This window comes from Astatotilapia calliptera, chromosome 17 (genome assembly GCF_900246225.1).
Source record: "Astatotilapia calliptera chromosome 17, fAstCal1.2, whole genome shotgun sequence".
Classification (NCBI taxonomy): Eukaryota; Metazoa; Chordata; class Actinopteri; order Cichliformes; family Cichlidae; genus Astatotilapia; species Astatotilapia calliptera.
Genome location: NC_039318.1, coordinates 29,158,115 through 29,179,588, shown reverse-complemented (window position 1 = coordinate 29,179,588; position 21,474 = coordinate 29,158,115). Strand labels below are relative to the sequence as shown.

The 21,474-nt window shown below is 40.6% G+C and overlaps 2 protein-coding genes across 19 annotated transcripts in view; both read right to left on the bottom strand.

The window, feature by feature from the left end:
• LOC113008901 (ELKS/Rab6-interacting/CAST family member 1-like) overlaps positions 1–10,439 on the bottom strand; it is a 150,726-nt gene extending 140,287 nt beyond the window's left edge. For all 17 annotated transcript variants that reach the window (XR_003270079.1, XR_003270080.1, XR_003270081.1 and 14 more), the window contains exons 1-2: positions 10,168–10,439; positions 97–931 (exon numbers count right to left, since the gene is read on the bottom strand). Coding sequence is in view for 13 of the 17 variants with exons in the window: in XM_026146812.1 (XP_026002597.1) it covers positions 97–606 (510 nt within the window). In the remaining 4 variants the exon portion in view is untranslated. The remainder of the gene's footprint in view (positions 1–96; positions 932–10,167) is intronic.
• Positions 10,440–14,542: 4,103 nt separating this feature from the next.
• LOC113009071 (E3 ubiquitin-protein ligase TRIM39-like) lies at positions 14,543–19,117 on the bottom strand. Of its 2 annotated transcripts, none has more exons than XM_026147143.1 (2): positions 19,026–19,117; positions 14,543–17,125 (listed from the first exon to the last, which is right to left on the bottom strand). In XM_026147143.1, the coding sequence occupies exon 2, from the start codon at positions 17,121–17,123 to the stop codon at positions 15,264–15,266; it is 1,860 nt and encodes a 619-aa protein (XP_026002928.1). In that variant the 5' UTR covers positions 17,124–17,125; positions 19,026–19,117; the 3' UTR covers positions 14,543–15,263. The 2 variants fall into 2 exon arrangements, with proteins under 2 accessions (XP_026002928.1, XP_026002929.1); XM_026147144.1 differs by lacking the exon at positions 19,026–19,117 and adding an exon at positions 18,845–18,912.
• Between the last annotated feature and the right edge of the window lie 2,357 nt (positions 19,118–21,474).

Genomic DNA, 21,474 nt, shown 5'->3' with positions numbered 1-21,474 from the left:
CTTTTGAAAATGTTTTCCCTTCTACCACACTTTAGGTATGTCATATATGCTATATACAAAATTCTGTCCTGAAAATAAGAAAATTCAGCACTTTACCTGTCTCATAGAGTGAGGCACAGTAGCCGCCTGTGGAGACTGGTTTTGCATTTCCCCACCAAACGCTATTGCATCACTGGGTACAAGCGCTCCACTTCCACCTCCTCCTCCTCCTCCTCCAGAGTTTATATTAGGACTACTCCCCATTACAGCCGCTCTAACCCCATAGGGGACCCTGGCCCCAGCCCTCCCCAGGGTCATGGTGCTTTTGGGCAGCGAGGGATTCAACCCACTGCTCAGACTCCCAACGCCGACCGGGTCTTCAGCTGTGTCAGTGAAGTACATGGCACCAGTTGCATAGGCAGCATTAATAGACTGAATATTCTCCATGGATAAGGTTTTACCAGTGCCTGTAAGTCCTCCAGTGGAGCTGCTGCTGCTGTTTCGCCGGTGTCCTAAACGTGGGGAGCGAGACAGGCGTGGGGAGCGACCGGGACTCCCAGATGCTGACCCGTTCCCATTGGATCCAACAACATCCAGCTTTGAGACGGAACGGGAACTGCCGTACATGGTGACAGGAAGAGTGGCGTGCACTACAGAGATGTGTGTGATCGAACAAGTAAATCAACTTAATCAAAGAAAAACATGCTCAAAATTAAAAAAAAAAAAAAAAAAAAAGTTAGATGGATGTCCCCCACAAAAAGAAAATCAGTCAGTCTTCAACTTGGGCTCTTTTTGACTTGAAATATGTCATAGTGGTGATGCAGCTGTGATCAAGGCCTTTTCAACACCCTTGCTGTAATCCATGGGCTTTGTTAGAAAGTAGGAATCAATAGGGCATCCCTCTGGATAAAGCAAGCGAGGCAGTCAACAAGGGCTTGGATGATGGGATCACCTAAAAAGAAAAGAGATGAAGAGACTTGATTACTGGACAAAGACAAGCTGCACTTAAGGCACAAAGGAATACGATTTTTACTAGGCTGTGGTTTGGTTCAGCACAGTAGCTGGGTAATCACATCTCTGAGTGTAGCTAGCAAATACAAAAGCAATCTGATGTGAAATAAATTGCACAACATTTGCCGGTCATAGCAAAGGTTTCGTTACTTGTTTTTATTTTGAATGACTTTTTTTTATGTTAATCTGCTAACAAGACAAAATGTGACTGAAAATGCCTCTTGAGTTTCTAGATGGAAGCTTGACTATTTCAGACAGTCATTGCTGCAGCATTTGCACTGCAGCAGTGGCCACAAAACTGTGTCCACAAAGACACTTAAGGCACACTTAGCAGCCAGGCGTAAAGCTGCCACAGATGTCAGCATAAATTAACAGCAGGTTAAAGGACGACCTTACTGGCAAGAGTATTACACTGAGCTACAGTATATGCACACTCACAGCAAAAAAAATTAAGGCTGATTTCTTTTTCTACAAAGGCTGCTTTGTCTCTCCACCACCCGTTATGCCTTGTTCTTAATCACACCGTGCACCATATCAAACACTGTGTCCTAGAGCTGTGCAGCATCAGATAACATTCAATCAGCTGACTTCATATTTGGAACAAGCTTTGCTTTGCCTCTGTTCATTTCAGTCAGTTACATTTTTTTTGTTTGTTTGCTTGTTTGTTTCATTTAATTCAATTTAATTATGCAATAAGATGCCAAGAAAAAAATCGTGTTTAAAAAAGATGATGAATAAATTTCCAGCAGTCTGTATTTCTATTAAAGCCTCAATAAAGAGATCAGTTACAGTGGTAATTGTGCGTGCGAGTGTGTGTTGGATAAAAAATAACTTACTAAAATTGATCAGTCAGTCACATCAAACAGTTCTTTTAAATTTTTTTATTGTGGTGCTAAAAATGAAACACGCCATCCCGGCTGCGCTCGCCTGTGTAATCAATTTAAAGGAGTAATCCCAAATATTTTGAACATGATTTATGAGCCTGGGCTCACATGTTTGTGATAAATGTCTTTCAGGTTTCTGAAATTTCAAACTTCCTTTCATGAAGGCTATAAGCTTCCAGGGTTTCAAAACTGTATGTAGTATGTGAAACCCACTAATTATGAATCGAGTGGACTAAGTTACAGACTGAGCACCAATGTCTAGGGGTGGAAAATGGTAAAAGTGAGTAAATGCAGACTCTTGTGTTAAAATTCCCAACTTAACAGCATGTTCACAGCTTCTATAAGTTTGTTTCACTACAAAAGAGCCCTCGAATATGTTTTTTGACGATGTTGGTGACGATCCTAGAAACAGCTGCGAATCTACAACACTGTGGCTGATGAAAAGAGAAAAAAATGTGAGATCCGAAGATGAAAAAAAGAAAAGAATTAAGGTGTTGCAATCGCCCAAAAAGCAACTGAAACGCTGTTTCTGGTGTAAAGAACGGGCCGAAATTCCTCCACAACAGAGAATGATGAAGTCATGCAGAAAACGATTACTTCAAGTTACTGTTCCTAAAGGTTATTCCACAAGCTACTGAATCATGGAGTGGATTTTTCACAGGACTCTGCAGAGACCTGTGAAAACTTTCTCTTTCACACCATCCAACAAATCAGTGCTTCAGTCTGGAGGATGTTTCCATATCTTATTAGTCTTTTATTTAGAGCGACTTAGTTATTTTCCTGTGCTGACACCCATCTTTAGTATACAGAGTATATTTCAAACTCTAAAACAATTTGGTCTGTATACTCGTCGGTATAGAATTTCAGAATTTCTCATTGTTTGGCTACTCTTTAAGCCAGTGATGTTATCTTCAGGTCAGTGGACCCAATGGACACCCACACTGGTCATCCGATCCATATCTCTTACAAGAAGTGCAGCTTCAGATACAGTCAGCGCACACAAGAATGGAAACTTGTTTTTCTTGCGCCTTGCCTTTTCACTATTAAACAATAATACTTACAGAAAATGCAGAAATATTTACCCTCTACTTACATATAGCTGTTTTATCTTGAAGCTGATGTTTATCTGCAAGGTCATATCTAAATTGTTGCATTTACTTTGGGGCATCAATTCAAAATAAAAAGAATAATATTAGCAATAAAAGTTAGATGTAAACAAAAAAAAGTCCATTCCTTAGTTTTATTATTTAATTAGTTTCCCTGAGTATGTGAGTTGTGCAGCCCCTCAGTCAAACAATCTGAATTTCCCTTCACCCGAGCCTGGCTTTAAACAGGCGTATACTCCCCAGTGATGCTCTGCTAGGCACAGATCTTTGGCCAGGGAAACGTTACTGACAGCCAGTCAGTTACAGCCACACACACTCATACACTCTGAAACAAAAACAGGGACCATCTGCTCTATCCCCCCACGGGCCAAAAACACACACCTGGATAGAAACAGGCCAAAGACCTCCCTCTAGCACAGGCACACACCCACGCATGCACACACTGGCATACAGTATGGACATGCACATTCACACAGATCAAAACTGAGTAAAATGAATATATACGGAGAGCTGAATCCTTCCATACAGAAAAAAATCCAAATAGAAACATTTCAAGTTTCCGCAGTGAGTGATCGTGTCATTAAAAACACAGATACATCTAACGCTTGATTTGAACATGAGTCTGTGGAGATGGAGACAGAAAGGGTGGATTGGGGGCTTTCTTCCTCCTTCCCTAAAGATCTGATGACCTGTAGATAATCCAAGTGTTCACGTCCCAATTCTTGCTTTAATAGAAAAATCTACAGAGTCAAAGTCTTTTTTAGGTTTTATTTAAGCATTTGTGGGCACATACAAGGCTGATTTTCAAATTGCTATGACTGACAAACTACATTGGGCACTGAGTGGTTGTGGCAATAAGATATTGGACAAGAGGCAGGGTACACAACGTACAGTCAGAATCTATCACACACACAGACTCTCTTTACTTTTATTTCCTTGAGGACCTCATGGAAAACACAGCACTGCCTGTGTTGTGTTTTCTGATGTTCAAGTCTGAGGGTCACATGAATAAACCACCAGTGTATCTCACAGGTTGAGGCTTGTGTTGGTTTGATAGCCAGAGCCAGAGGTCCAAAAATACACAACAAAAACACCAACAACAACTCACACAAACCCACCTATGATGCAGCTGGTATCATGAGATCAAATGAGCACTAGCAAAGACCCATCTGTCAAGAGGCTTGCCCTTCCTCACGCCATTTCTCACAAATGTAAAAAGGGCAATATTGCTCAGCCTTAAGAAACATCTATTAAACAATGCTACACTGAAAGTTCAATGAGGTCATTCTTGACCTTGGAAACAGTAAAACTACACCTAAGGTCTATTCACTGGCTTAAATCAGATCAGAGCTTTTCCGTCTTTCAGTATTCATCAGCAGCTGGAGTTTGCTGCACTTGAAGACACTGGGAAAATCAGTGTGAACGATTAAACAGTAAATTTATTTTTATTTTTTTGCCTTATTCGATTAGAAATATTGTTTGAGCAGTTTTCAGTATTGGTGCTGATGTAGCTCTCTGTGGTGCTCTGCTAAAGCCACAATGTCTTTTGAAAATCCAGAGAATTCTAGAACAATGACACGCAACACGGGAAACATTTTAGCTTATTATGCTGTTCTACTGACACATCCATATAACTGAGGTTCACGGCCATTTCAACTGGAGCTGCTGTTCAAGTTGGAACTTTGACACACTGATCGCTAATGTTGTGCACTGTGCTCAAGTGTAATAGAAGTAAGGCTCGTGGGGGGGGAAGCTTTCTGAACATTATTTTTTTGGGAAAAACTGATAAACCTTTTAGAAACTTTTACTGGATCTGACTATACTATACCTTTACCAGTGATCACTGAAATAAGGTGACTGATTCTGTCTGTTCATTAGATACGGGCATCAAAGATGGCTGCAAGTTGCAACACTTGCTTTGTTAATGTTTTCTTGAACCTCTAAAATACCCAACTAAACTACCAAGGATTGGTAACATAATAGCAACGAATCAGAAGGTGCAAGAAAAGACAGTCTCTAAGAACTCCCACTCTTGGAACTTCCAGTTTCACTTTTCTTTTTTCTTTTTTTGATAGAAGAAGTTTGATGTAACTATGCACCTTTCATCTATTGTTTGGAGCATGCCATGTCATAAATTTTCAACTGTCCAATCAACATGGATTACCAGGATGTCTTATGGGCAAGCTTCTTTGTGAGAAAAGCTTATTATTATTCCATACATATCATCAGTAATGTTTTTGTGACTATTAAAACTGATCATTTTGTCTATAACAGGTCTAAAAAAAAAAACTATTTTGACAATTTAGCTGTTATGTGAGTGCCCTTTAAGTGAATTATAGACAATCTGAGTACAATGGGATTAAGGCTTCAGTCACGCAGGTCTAAACACCAGTTAGCGACTTCCTAGCAATCTGTGTATTCCCCAGCTAATGCGGTTGTAAATGTGGTTGTGATTCATTTCATTTCTTTATTTATTTCACACATGGTTCAACAGTGTTTCAGCAGGACGTAGAGAAGTTGCGACAGAAAGTACAAGAAGTTTGTGCAAGTGTGTGTGTATGAACGGGACTATCTGTTCGACGGTCTTTGTTGATACGCACATTATGCAAACTACCTACGAGAAGCTGGGGACATTTCTGCTCGAAATCCACCGTGCAGCTACTCACTTTTGTTTTAGCGTCAAGAGCCTGCGCCGCCACTGAGATATCTGTTTCTGTAAAGAAAACGTGTCCTCCACCTTCTGGAAATATTGGACAACAGAGCCTATAGAAGCATCATAAAAACTACATCTAAAATGAGTCTAGGTTTGACATTGAAAAGACGTCCACAATGAGCGCATTTGGATTATAAATAACCCGTACTTAGAGTTCCTACGGACATCAACACTAGACGTTCATTAGACGTAGAAAAAAAGAAACAAAACAACCCCTTCAGTGGACCAAAATTGTACATCCAAAAAAGATGTCTTCCATACACGATACTACGAATGAGTATGGCAATTTGATAGCAACCAAAGCAGCTCCCGGTGACCACTTGCCAACCAGTGACCTTGGTTGTCAGGAGCTCACTGAGAGATTTTCAGGCCTTTAACAAAAATGGAAAGGCTCCCCAAAGATTTGCTCTGACCTGATAATCCGGTAACAATTTCGTGCACCCTTAGATGCTGAAACTATAACAATCATAGAAGTATTTATGGTTGAACGGCAAGCACTTAAATTTTGAGTGTAGACATCCATTATGTACATTGAGAGTGGAAAAACCCCAGTTATTTTTGTATTACAACATAACCACAGATCAATGTGTAAGTCAAAATCTAATCCCAGACAAATAAATAACTTTTGGGCATTTTCAGTAAAAAAAAAAAAAAAGAAGCTTTCTATACAATAACAGTATAACTACACTTCACTAAAGTTAACTTGTTAGGAGACAACAAGATATGTAGGACCTACAGAACAATGTTATACTTCATATCAAAATTTTACTTTTCCCTAGCTAATAAATACATATCCAATCCTCACTATTTCTGGCTGTTTTACACCAGTTTCTGATGGAAACAGAAGGGTTTTTAGATGCTAAAGGCTCCAGGGTATTTACCATATAATTACTAGCATTGCTGTCTAGCAGTTAGTGACTGGTAAGTAGTGTTGAGCTGGGTTTTTAGAGATTTTATGCTAATAAACAGCTCCCTGCTGCAGCTGAAAACAGTGCTATGAGTGGATAAAAATGTATGCTGTAAAATCAAAACTACCTATAATGTGATACAAAGCTCTGCAGCTCAGCTGATTATCTTAAACACATAGAAGCAGTCATGTAATCTTCAGCCAAGATAAAAAAAGACTATTGATTATAGTAGTTTTAATTAGCTCTAATGATGCAGATACAAATGCAGAGTTTGTGATAGGACCAGGCAGACATCCTAGATGGCTCAAACAGAAAATCTGGTCGAGAAAGAAGGCTTTTTTGATTTTGTTACCTAATATGAGCGGCAGATGGTGCTTGGTTAGAATACCTAGACTTGATGTCTTGTTTTCTCTCATCACACTCATTCCTATAATGCCTCCTTTCCCTCTCTGACTCTCCCTTGTCTCCCTGATGCTTTCGCTTCCTCTCACTGCCTCTCTCTTTTACCATCAGCATTCCTGAAGGTGTTCAGCATGTTCTATTTATGTGGCAACCACACATCCGTCCGTCACACCGCACAGTGCGACACAAAAACACACACACCACTCAACCTATACTTAGCCGGCTGGTATTTCAGTGTGGGAGACAATTTTGACAAAGTTCGACTCCCGCCTGAGGACTGGGGCTCATAAAAACACATTATGTTCATGTTGAATATTACTATTTCTCCATTACTCTCTGTTCCTGTCAGGCTCGTTGTGATTTGATGTGGCTGGAAAGGACTCACTGGTGCTGTCCGGGGTTACACATCACACTGAAAGTCATCTCGACAGCCCCGCTGAAGGGGAGAGACGTACTCGTTTCCGAACGCAAGATTTAAAGAGATGCCGGCTGTTCACTAGGGTTTTTTTAAACCTGCAACAGGATTACTCCTTTGAAAAGCCGACTGCTCTTTTTCAAGAGTAGTTACGTTTGCGCACATTTTGACTCACATTTTGATTTATCCAACATTTATCCAACCTTTGTGGCTTAGTGGTTACTCTCATTTTTAAGCTACAAGTGCTGTAATGACACTATAGCTCTAATTTATCCATCCATACATACATTTTCTGCTGCTTATCTGGGTCCATCCAGGTTATGACAGTGCCAGTCTATGCACACCAGAGGGTCTTCCCTCTGGTGTGCATCACAGTTGAACAAACTTGAAACACCTTACCAAGAAGGCACCTAGGACTCACGCAAGTCAGACTAAAAGCTTTTTTTAAATGGTTTGCAGGTAAGGGTTAACCCTAACCCTAACCCAGGTGAAGGATAATAGCTTTTATCTTTCACACAAGTCCATTTTCTATTTGAGCAGCTTGATAGATTTAGGCCAAAGGTCACTCCCAGTATTGTTGCTCACTACATCACAATGTATTTAAGATTACTGGGGTTCATTTATGACAACTGTGCACTTCATAGCTAATCCCATGATGCTGTTTGTATTTAAGCAATGCATTATTAGGGATATCTGACTTGATGCCACAAAAAGAAACCATCATCCATACTGATTAATGCATTTAAACATATTTTTAACACCTGTAACACTTTTCTGTGTGATTTTAGTAAAAAAAAAAAAAGCCCACCTTTATCACTTCAGACAGTCTATTTAGGATCAGCTATAGATTATTTTCTGAAATGCCTTGAAAGAGGCCTTTATGTAAACAGTGAATTCAGTGTTAGGCAGTAGATATCTTGGCATGATACAGATATAAAATTTGCAACTTTGGTCCATGCCACTGGTCCTATTTGTAACACATATAATATGGCTTAGTCACTGGAAAGCCCAAAACTGATAAGGGACAGATACAATCAGCTCCAGGCTATTGTGTACCACAGGAAATTAATCTAAGATGCGGGCTGGGCAAACATACATGCATACATGCACTATAACTCGTACACAAGCACACACATCCACATCATGCACAAAAAATATACACTGATGTCATACGGACGCAGCAACACACCGCGCTTATCTAATCTTGGCTTCTGCCTACATAACAAATATGGAAAATGTACCGTTGAGACAATTAACGCAAGCCAGGGAAGAACAAAACTAATTTGGGAGTGTGTAATGGAAGAGAAAGTGAGCGTGCAACTCCCCCAGGCTCTCCTTTAAAGAAGAATGTGATCATCAGCTTGCCAGGCTAAACAAGAGTAAAAGCGAGAGGAGAGGGTGACCCATCTTCCCATCTAGGAACAGCCTCACCCTGCCAGAGTGATTAAAAAAACAAACAAACCACCAAAGATTATACGGTCTTAAGGTAAAAGCAAAGTCTGTGATAAGAAGAGCTGCTTTCTGTGTCACATGCTGGTGTTGCTGCAAAGCCTCAGGCCCTCAAGACAAACCCTTTTTTTTTACCTTTGATGTAGGGAGACCGAGACACTGTTAAGGGGTGTGGAAATTGTTCAGTCGGTGTCAAAAGTTTGCAGCCAGGCCATGCTAAGCTAAAAGAAAACATATTAGTATTGCTACTAAACCTAACTCTAAGAAGGGAGTGCTAGAATGACATCAAGGCCTCGTCAGACTAAGGTGTGTGGAGCCTGGGCTTTTAAAAATGTCCAGTGTTTACAATAAACTCAATGGAAGGAAGCAGCTCAGTTCCCTGAGTGGATGTTCCCGGAGGAGGGGCGGTGCAAAGAAATGGAGCTGTGAGCGTCCCCCACTCCCCACCACCACCCACCGTCCTGTCTTTATCAACACGATCATATCAAATCTATGTTTTTGCTAAAGTTTGCAAAGACGCTGTTGTCACTGGTTTTGCAAAATCAGTGCGTGCAATCTGTCAGCTGACAAAGAGCTGAAGCATCCTGTTGGAAATATTGCAACACAACTAAAAAAAAAGTCTCCACGGGATTATTATGGGGAAGAGACGAAACACTAACTCAAGCGATCGACTTCCTACACTTCAAGTGCCCCAGGGCGTATCAGCGATACCACATGAGATAAACCCGAGACAGTAATGTCAGTAAATGGGCGCTGTGATGTTACAGAAATATTATAGCCACATAGCGTGGATTTGAGAAGGGCTGTCAGCTTCATCTGCCGCCTGCAACACGCCGAGCAGACTGATAATCGCATTTGGAGGTACAATACAAGACGTAGTGTTTTAAGTCTACAGGCTGCACAGCTACAACTGCTTTACTGAACAATAAAAAAGCGGGGGGGGGGGGAGCTCACACTGTCGTTGTACCACAATGACAGTCAAGCACGCACGGAGAGCCCCATCACAGCTGACCCAAAACTGCTGCCGCCTCTGCTGCTGCTTCGCTTAAAGGAGACCATCAAATATTAATTATTTAATTATGTTAGTGCCCGTGTTCCTGTTATTTCTCAAATCCAAACAAACACACACACGCAGAGAGACACCACACATGTGGGGTTGACCCAATAAGTGGCCAATATGACTACAACACACACACACACAACAAATAAACACAGAGATACACAAAGGCCTGTGTTATAAAGCATGCATGTGTGTACATACGCACACACTCAAGAGTGGCAAGGAACTTCCAGTACTCACTGCGGCTGTGTTAACGTCCCTGCCCTCGGTTGTGAAATAAGAAAAGAGAAGGGGGAAAAAAAGGCCAGTCACATACACTCTTCAGTTATTCTGCTGCTGTCAGGGGTTAAAGTGGCGTGTGGTGGCGGACGGTGAAACGCTCTGTCTCGGGCTGTGTTCCCGTTTCCTCTCCGTCTCTTGTCTATCTCCTCTATCTTTCCCTCTTTTCCGTCTTTGCCAGCTCTACCACTGGTGGCTTCCCCACCGCTCTGCTCGGGCGCTCCCGTGACGTCACGACGGTGGAGCGCGCGCCTCCGACACGTACCCCGCCCCCTCCCCTTTCCACCTCTCCATCCCGCTCTCCCTCCCTCTCCCTCGTGCACGTCAAACCATCCTCATTAAAAGTCGCAATGACAAAACACCTCATGATTATTATCCATTTATCACGTGGTGATGTGTCACTTTTTTTTTTTTAAATCGCTGCTTTTTCATTTAAATATACCTGAGAATACTATATTTCCCGAATTTGCCGACAAATAGAAATTGGGTTTGATCCTATGAACCTATTGTGGTTTCCTTTAGTTCTGTCATCCATACACTGCTGTGCAAAAGTCTTGAGCCACCCCTCATTTCTATATATTCTGTTTCCAAGGAGCCAGACTTATTGTTTTTATTATTTCTTAAAGAGTGGCCTTGAGCAATAGTACTCCAGGCTTCTGAAGGTCAAAGTTTTTCTTTGGACATTGGCTCCATTTTCACTCATTTTTAGTCCAATCCCTTTACCTAATCATAGTCACAGGAATTTTCTTTTCTTTTCCTTTCTTTTTTAGACCTAATAAGGTCAGTGGTAAGCATAAAAACATAAAAAAGCCACCTAACTCAAGGGACGAACCAGTGGTATGTCTACCACTTGTTTAGCTTGCATAAAATTTATTTATTTATTTTTGTGCCAACAAGGCTAGTCCCAAAAAGCTATTACCCAAAAATTTGAGATCCTTAAAAAAATCAAGCAAACTGTGTGGCAGACAAAAGAAGTTTCAGGCCTAATAAAAATTCTACAGCAGATTTCTCCTTAAGAAATATTAAAAAAGGGAAAAACAAGGAGAAAAGGATGAGGTATGCCAAAATACACAAGAAATGGACTGAAAATTACGGGATGATGAATCCAAACTTAAATTTTTTGGTTCAAATTGTAATCAACAAATACAGAGGAGGTAACGAGAGAAGTGCAACAGTGAGTGTCTACAGCAACCTGTAAACGACCTACTATCATGGACTGGGACACTTTTCAGCCAGCGGTGGTGTGGATCTCCCCGGGCCAAAGCTCGTTTAAAAGGATGATGGTAGGAGGGTGAACTGTCAGCTTGCACTTTTGGAAAGACACCATCAGTGATGAAACCTAAACCACATACTGCATCTATTTTGTGATAGATGGTTGAATAGTTCACGCTAGAAGAGTTTGGGTGCTGAGCTGGCCTGCCTGTAGGACACATTTGACATATCATGAAACAAAACATTAAAAAAATATGACAAAGAAGGACTGCTGAGCATTTAGAATCATATATCAGACAACAATGGGACAACGGTGCTCTCCCAACAGTCCAGCAGCTGATCTCTCAGATTTTCCCAGATGTTTAAAGACTGTTGTAAAATAAAGGGGGGATGCTGCATAGTGGTAAACATGTCCCTGTCCAAACCTTTTGGAAATGTGTTTCTCCCAAAAATATTCCCCCGATTCATGTTTTCATGATGCTGGTGGAAAGTGCGGTCTAACACGTTAGTCCAGAATCTCATATAAGTGTTCAACTGGAGTGAGATCTGGTGACTGTGAAGGCCGTAGCGCATGAGTCATATCATAATCATCCTCAACAAATCAGCAGTGTTAATTTACACTCACTCTTCTCTCGATGGCAGCAAACCATGCCAACAGAGCCACCAGATCCTGTTGTTGTAGTGGTCAAGGGTTCAGGCTTGTCCTTTAATTTATCTTCTGTCCATGTGAACTTACTTACTCTTAAAAAACAGTAAAGCAAAATTGTATATGTTATTTGTCCGTACAGGTGTTTAATGTGACTTAAAAATAAATGTGGTATGATTAGTTAACTACCTAATACACTGACTCAAGGTGATCACCTGTTCTTTTGTTGACAGAACAAATAGCCCCTCTGACTTGTAAAACACAAATGTAACTAATGTTATTAGATGCTGCCCTGTATTGATGTTCTTTTCTGCAGGTAAAAAAACATCCCAAAACATAAATAATCTATATTAAGATGAGAAAAAAAGCTCGGCCATTAAAAGGACGGCACAAGGATTTATCTGAAGGAAGGCAATACCAGTAAAGTTAACCTTTATCCTATCAGTCACAGAGGATTTATAAAGTAAACCTTTGGCTATGTGATTTTCTTCCTCCACACTAATGGATCTTTATTGATTTTATCAGATGATGGATTTGAGGATGAGTACTATTTTAACTTGAATGTGAGAAGGCCGTTTGGATGAAAACCTTAGTTTCTTTAGATCAGTAATAGCCAGATTCATCATAAAAGTCTACAGTATTTTTATGTTTTAACAAAATTGTCATGGTCCTGGGTCGAGCGACCCAGTGTTTGAGTTTATGTATCTTTTGTATTTATTTGTGCCTTAGCTTAGTTCACCTAGTTAATTTCTAGATTACTGTGTAGTCCTGTTTCTTAGTTATGTCATCTCCCCTGTACTAAGTTTCCCTGGTTCATGCGTCATGTGTGGTTATGTTTGGTTCCTTGTCTAGTCTGTTATGTGTGTTAGGCCTGTTAAGTTGTGTTGTCGTGTCTAAGTCTGCATGTTTCCTGTTTTATTTTGAAAAGGGTCTTGTGTTCTGTGTTCATGTGGTTAGTTTTACTCTTGCCTGTGCATCATTATGTTTATCCTAGTCAGCTGTTTCCTCATGTGTCTCCACTTCCCCTGATCACCTCATGTGTGTATTTAAGTCCTCTGTTTTCTGAATGTCATTGTCGGGGCGTCTGTTATCCCCACCATAGTCATAGAACTTCATAGTATTTGTTTCTTAGTGTTATTTAGTTTGCTTAGGGTTCCTTGTTTAACCCCTGCAATCATCCAAATAAAGGATCGCTTTCTGTTTAAACCTGCAACACCTCGTCCACATCTGCTTTTGGGTCCTGTTTCAAAAAACACACCGGCGCACCACGCCGTGACAAAAATTCTCAACAAAAAAATGTAGCTACGTCGGTCTTGCGTTATTCTTTATTCCATACCATATGACAGTCAGCACATTTGATTTGTAGTAAGATCAATTTTACTAATTTATTTCTGTGCTTTTACTGAATGGGCCTGTCAGCTTTTTAGTGTGATGCTCGTAAGTTATACTTCAGATTTATGGCACTCCTGGAGCTAGCTGCTTGATGAGTAAATGACTGGAATACAGCATGCATACAGTATGTTTGCAGATTTCCCATAAGGTTATCCTCATCTTCTTGCTCTACATTCACTGGCCACTTCGTTAGATGCACCAGTTCAACTGCTTGCTAATTCAAATATCTAATCAGTCAATCACATTGGCAGCAAATCATTGAGGCTTTTAGACAAAGTTAAAACTAAGAATCAGGAAGACAAGTGATTTAAGCGACTTTGAATGTGGCATGGTTGTGGAAGTATTTCACAAACTGTTGATCTACTAGAAATTTTTAAACACAACAATCTTTAAGGTTTTCAGAGATTGGTTCAAAAAGGAGAAAATATCAAGAGAGCAGAAGTCATTTAGGTAAAAATGCCTTGTAAATGCTGGAGGTCAAATGACAATGGCCAGATTGCTTCAGGCTAACATTACAAAAAAGGTGTGCAGAAGAGCATCTCCGAATGCTTGAAGAAGATGGGCTAAGGCAGCAGAAGGCCACACTGTTTGCCACTACTGTCAGCTCAGCATCTTGATTTCTGCTCTGACACTCACATGTTAGGGTCAGAATATGGACCAAAACCTCCGATTAAAGTTTCCAGCGCCTTTTTGAATGTATGCCACCAAGAATTAAGTCAGTTCTGCAGGCAAAAGGTGACCAGTCAGTGTATTGCATTATCTGTCTCTCTAATGCACTATTAACACCTGATCCTAAAGAAATATTTCCAACTAGATGCTAAGTAAGTACGCATGCACACAGACACACATTTACAGTGTCCCAGTTCCCTCGGCGCCAGTCAGTCAGACAACTAAGGTATAAATAGTCTGCTGGCTAAAGTTCCCCCTGAGAGAGGTGGACCAACACGGTTTTGTAAACTGTGTTTGCAAACTTCAACTGTGAGCATTTTTAAAGTTTTTTTTTTAACATTCTCCATGTGTTGGGCATTCATAAACAAGGCATAGGTGAATATAATCTGAAGTTACAGAAAAAAAAAGGTCCAGAAGAAATTTCTAAGAAATAGATTTTTAATAGCAGTATAATGCAACATACAAAAACCCCCCCAAAAACCCAGCTTGTCGTCAGATGATGGTTTTTGGCATTTTGTAAATCCATCTAGTCATTTTCATAAATGCTCTCAGCTGTAAAGGGAGAGGTTATACTTCAGAGAGGTCGTCAGTCCATCGGGAAACCCACACACTCACTGGAAGAACATGTAAACTCTGTACAGAAAACTCAGAACCTTCAGCTCTGCTTTGGATGCACTGATGATAAGTTGAAAGAAAAGTAAAATTGTTGACTGAATTACACAAGACAGTAAAAATGTTGACAGTCAGTGATGTCAAAAGCAAAATTGTAGACAATGAGTCCAAAACTAGCATGTGCATAAAATATGTATATAAGCATTTTTGACTATAAATGCAGTTAATTTCCCATGATGCCACCCTCAAGGCCCTTTATTTGTAAGGCAGCACATCAGCACAATGGCTAAACAATGGTGCTACCTACTGGCTAAATACAGGTAATGCAACCATTTATGTTTATAACTACTTTGTACATGAATCTGTCCTCCTGTATTATGTCATACTACTACGTCTGCTGCTTCTAAATTGTTATGAGGTCTTGGCTGCAGAACATGTTTAGCACTATGTATTCAAAAGCACGTAGCCTCTTCCTCAGTGATAACAACTTAATGACACGTGGCACTTTAAGTTGTGAGGTCCACAGTTAAGTTGTGATGGATATTTGGTTGGCAAAATTATTACCTATCGGAAAGATTCCAAAAATAGGATACAGCTTGCACCTGTTACTTAAAGGAAAGCCAAGCAGATAATACAGAAGAGCTTTTAATGTTGATGGTTTCTCAGTGAAGGTACATCCTGTGAAGGAGTACATCAGGGTTCTGGTATCCACGTCATAGAACGAGACCTCTCCTTTCTCGTAATCGACAAACACACCAACTGTTTTGGGTGTCTGTCTCACATGCAAAAGAAGAATCTCGGAATCACAGGCAAAATATTGCACATCCCATCCAGTGTACCGTGCGCTTAATGTCCAGGCTCCATCTTTGGGGGTGGGAGGAAAACCCATGTGCTTGTTCACAGACTCTTTGACCACTCCTAAAGTCCAGACTTTACTCTTGCTGACACAAACCTCATAGTAGAATCTGCCTGAGGAGAATCCTTCAGTCGCAAGGACATAGGGTTGATTTAAAAATGGTCGCTCAAAAAGAGGAGAGTAAGGCCGTAAACGTATATTAAGTGTTAGTTTTTTGCCACCCTCGTACACCTTGAGTATTGGATGGGCTACATGGGGATCAAAAGTTAGAGTCATCGAATTACACAGCTGGATCATCATTAGCTTGTCCCGAGGTGGTCTCCACTCCTCTTCAAAATCATATTCTCTTGATATCCCTTCTCCTTCAATAAAATTGTCTCTCATTAGTGGTTCTGCTGTAGCAGCCTGTTCAGCAGCATCACAGCCATCAGACGAATTGAGCTCATAAACAAGCATGCCCACTTCTTTACTGAGTATCTTTTCTATCTGAGCACTGTACTTCTTCACCATCCCCAAATATATCTGTTGACTCATTTTAGAAAGGCTGTCTGTAAAAGGAGGCACACCGTGGGACAGAGGTTTAAATACGTCCTTATTGAATGCAACGTAGTGGAGGGACGAGCAGCTGTGCAGGAAATGGAGATGGTCTTCTGTCTGTAAAAACTCTTCCAGTTCAGCTATCCCCCTTCTTAACTCATCTACTTCTTCTTCCAGCAGAGCTATGTGGGTTTCAGCTTGTGTTTCTACTGCTTTGTGCTTCTCTTGGATTAGCTTAATTAGCTCGTCCTGGTTTTTTAGCAGAGAGGCCACCAGAGCTCCTAAAACCACAGCAATATCTGCTACCTCTCGTTCTGATTCGTCCTTGTTTTGCCGAGCCGAGCGTTTGGCTTCCTTCACATGACTGGATTTGGTCTTTTCCATTGCTTTCATTTCTGATGTTAAGCTCTCAAGCCGGGCTTTCCCCTCTCTGAAAGCACGTTCGGAGGGGATGGTTACGTGTGTCACGTGGTCGTCTTTCAAGCACATGAAACAAATACACACCTGATCTGTGCAGCAGAAGAGCTCCAACATCTTGTCATGCTTCTGACACACCCTGCCCTTCAGGTTTGATACGGGGTCGATCAGCTTGTGCTTCTTTAGGCTTGCAACTCTCTGATGAGGCTCCAGGTCGGCCTGGCAATATGAGGTCAAACACACCAGGCACGTCTTGTGGGCCTTTCGCTTTGGTCCGATACAGACATCACAGGGCACCTCCCCCGGTTTAGCAAGAACCTCTCCATCCTTTACTCTCATGCTGTTGAAGCACTCCATCATATCTCTGAACTCTGTGTTGACCTGAAGCTGAGGTCTGCGGCGGAACCTCTTCTTGCAGAGGGGACATTGCGTTACATCACTGCTGTCCCAGTACTCTGTGATACAAGTCTTGCAGTAGTTGTGTCCACATGGAGTAGTGACAGGATCAGTAAATGTGTTAAGGCAGATTGAACAGAGGAACTGTTCCTCACACAGCAAGCTGCTGGCTGAGGCCATGACTAAAAAACAAACGAACAAAGAATGAAGACGACTTAGAATTTCAAATAGACAAAACATTAAATTGTATATAAAAAAGTGTCTTTCAAGGTAAAACTTATACATATATATGGCTAGCAACGCTGAGATTAATCTGTTTGACCTAATATTTTACTTTAGTGAAAACACAACTGAAAACAACATTCTGGATATCATATAATTATTTGGGTTTTTTTGTTAAATTCCTTATTTGTAAAAACAAAAATCAACAGGTCAGCTCTTCTACACTTTAGTAGTAACTTTAAACATTATAGCACCGTCTTATATAAAACCAAAACCAAAAAATTTAATTAAGACATTTACTGAATTACTACAATATGCTACATACACTCACCAGCCACTTCATTAGGGACACCCGTTCAAACTGCTTATTAATGCAAATATCTGATCAGACAATCACATGGAGGAAGCTCAGTGCATTTAAGCATATCAACATGGTCAAGATGAGCTGCTGAAGTTCATACTGAGCATCAGAATGAAAACGAAAGGTCATTTAAGTGATTTTGAATGTGGTATGGTTGTTTGTACCAGAAGGGTTGGTTTGAGTATTTTACAAACAGCTGATTTGCTGAGATTTTCCTGCACGACCATCTCTAGGGTTTACAGAGAATGGTCTGAAAAAGACGAAATATCCTGAGGAAGCCAGTTTTCTGGGTGATAATTCCTTGTTGATGCTATACAGTGGCTACACAGCCAAGGCACTTGGAAGAGCATCTTGAACCCTGTAGCAGATGGGCTACAGCAGCAGAAGACCATACTAGGCGTTACTCCCATTTACAAAGAATGGGAAACTGGGCTGCCATTCACATATGCTCATCAAAATTGAACAACAGAAGATTGGAAGATGTGTCTTGGTATATACAACATGAAGGCATGGATCCATGCTGTCTTGCATCAAGCTCAGGCTGATGATGGCTGGATAATGGTGTGGGGGATATTTTCTTGTCACACTTCGGGCACCTTAATGCCAACTGAGCATCATTTAAACGCCACAGCCTACCTGAGCATTGCTGCTAACCCAGCCCAGTAATGTGTAACTAATGTATTGGCCAGTGCATGTATAAGTGATACTTCTGGTATTATCAGATTGTAAATGTGGTTTGTTTTGTTTTGATATTTCATTTGAGAATTATCTCTGCTTAAAACAGGTTATTCATGGAAGAAAAAAGAGCTTGATGTGTAAGACATAAATAGAAATAGGGTCAAAACCAGTAAACAAAGATGTTGTAAGTTGTAAGATATGCTTATATGCACATTCATTATTTCTCCACTGAAACCTTAAGAACAAAATCAAGGCAAGTAGCAACCTATTCTAGTCTATGCTGGCAAAATACGGAACTTATCCCATGGTGGAGATCCGGAAAGTCAAAGTTACATGTTATTAAAAGACAAACAGTTTTTAAAAAATAAGTTTGCTGCTCTTTGCCTATCGTACTAGCTTTAGCAAAGTGTTCTGCTTGTGACTTACTGCACACACACACACATTCATAAAGCACAACCACAAAACCCTGAGATTTGTTGAAGTTGACTGACTTTGCGGATTAGCGTTTGGCACATCGCTAACACGAGGCTGTGTACGTCGAAAAGACGACGTTGTGTGGACGTTTGTTCACAACCATGACCTAACTATACTAGTTGCCAAAAAAAAGAAGACGAGCATAAAAGAAATCTATATTTCTAACTTTATCAGAGACCGTCTAAGAGCTCAGCTCTACGCGGAAACAACGTCAAAGTCCGGGGATGGGTTCACATTTCTGCCGTCGTACCTCGCCCAGTTTTGACCGTATCACGTCGGCGTTTCAACTATCTTTGCGGAGTGTTTTAAAAGAAATTACACAAGATAAAAAAAATGTCAAAGCTTACCTGCCCAAATGTAGCGTTGAGGTTTAAAACAAAATGCAGCTTTTTCACATTAGGCGTGCAGTTTCATTTCCCATTTCATCATCCATCAGTTAATGCGCAGTCTCCGAAGGAAATAGGGTTTTTTTTTTTTAAAAAGAAAATTGTTTATTTATTTATTTTTGCATAACAACCCCTAATTTCTTTATATTTTACTTCTAAAGAGACAGACTTTCTTAGGAATTTTTTAAAAGTGGTCTTGAGCAATAGTTTTAAAATGTTTTTCAGTCCAGTCCTTGTGTTGAAGGGTTGTGTGTGTGTGTGTGTGTGTGTGTGTGTGTGTGTGTGTGTGTGTGTGTGTTTTGTGTGTTTTGTTTTTCTTTGTTAAGCTAACACTGACATACGAGTAACTCAAGCATAAAAAATAAACCGAACTCCAGGGATAAACCAGTGCTTTGCCTACACATCCCTGGATTTAGTCTATTCTAATTCTTTTCTTTCTGATGTTACATTCTCAAGCCCGGCTTTCCTGTCTAGTGGGATAATTGCAGAGGGAAGACTTGTCACATCACTGCTGTGTCAGAACTCTGTGATACAAATCTTGTAGTTGTGTCCATATGGAGTATAGACAGGATCGTTGAAGTCATGCAGACAGATAAATCACAGGATGATTTTGGTTTTAAAAAACAAACATTTTAAAGCATGACTACATTTACATTGTAACTAACAGCATTAAAAAATGATATTCAGAAGGGGAAGATTTCAATAACGGTAGCACCTGCCAAAATTGCCAGAGCCAAGTTGACCACCTTCATCTGCTTTATTTGGCAAAGATAAAGATTTTATGCCGGATGCCTAGCACGGGTACAGTCAAATGAAAGAGGCATTCTTGTTGAACTGACCAACATAATTGTTTATAAGATGGTGTCACTGCAGATTCACACTTGAACTGACTAAAACAGTGATACAGCAAAAAATTCCTGTAGAAAATCACAAACTGAAATGATCAGACACTGCACACACTGTGCAAACTGTCAGCCTGACTGATCATCAAGTATTTTGAGATTGGTTGTTAATCTATAGGCTACAGACTTATGGTGCCAAAAACTAATTTCAGGTTTTTTATTTATTCTAAAAAAGTAAAGAGTATCGTTGACAGTTCTACTGGCTGCTCTCTTACCTCGATGAGGAGCACTGCCCTCAGTGGTTCCAGCAACTTGAGCCTTGCTTCTGTCACATTTTCCATATTTCTGTTCTCCACGACATCATTGGATGCCTTTGCACAGTGCAAACGTGCCAAAGTTTTGCAATTCAGATATCAGGTACTTTAGAAAGCAGTTTTAGATAGCAATTGTCATTTTTCACCATCAGGGGTGACTTTGAGGCATTTTGCCTTATTACTCCTACAACATTTTCAATCATTTGAGTTGCTGGCACCATTGTGCTTTTTCCTGAGATGATACCTTTTTACATCATTAATCAGGCTTACATGCAAGTTGACTCCATTAGGGTGGACAGTCCTTACAGGGAGATAACAATGATCCAATAGCACCTGTGACTTCACCTGAATCTGGGCCATTTCAAAATCAGTCCATATTCTCCCTTTCAATTTTCTTTTGATAGCCAGTAAATTAAACAGCCTTCTCTGAGAGTGAACCATCTTACTGTTGTTCTCCTTTTTGTGTACTGTACTCCCATTTCCACCACCTCCTGTCTCACTTTCTCATCTCATCTTCTGTCCATTACCAGCTCGGCTGAGCTGCAGCCAACTTCTGGAGAGTCTTGCAAATAATTTAATTTCTGGGGAATGATAGATGAGTTTAAAACCCTGTGGTCAACCTACCAAAGCAATGGACAATGCACAAAAGAGGTGAAGAAATGAGAGCAACTAGGGTGTAGTGGATGGTGATGACTGTTGGGGTGATTTGTGACAGAAGGATAGCAGCAAGAGTGAAAGGTAACTATTGTTTAGAGACAACGGGATTTACAAAAAGACAGGAGGTGGGGCTGGAGGTAGCAGAGTAGAAGATACATGGCCACTTTGGGAGTGACCAGGGTTGACAAAATTAGACATGAGTATATCAGAGGGACAGCTCAAGTTGAGCGGTCTGGACAAAAGGTAGAGATGGTTTGGAAATGTGCAGAGGAGATATCTTTGCTATATTAGGCAAAGGATCTTTAACATGGAGCTGCCAGGCAGGAGAAAAAGGAATACCATAGAGAAAATTCCTAGATGTGGTGAAAGGGATGCAAAAAGCTGATAGAGAGAGGAGTGTGCAAGGCATAGGGTAATATGGAAGCAGATGATCTGCTCCTAAAGGGAAGAACTGAAACAAGAAGAATAAGGGCAAGAAGAAGATAGCTTCCGGTCACCTTTTCCTGGAAAAAGTTACTAAAACCAAGAAACACCTGCCGTGCTAGTATTGCACACATATAATCAGACTTTATTATCTTCTTAAGAAAGCTCCATAAA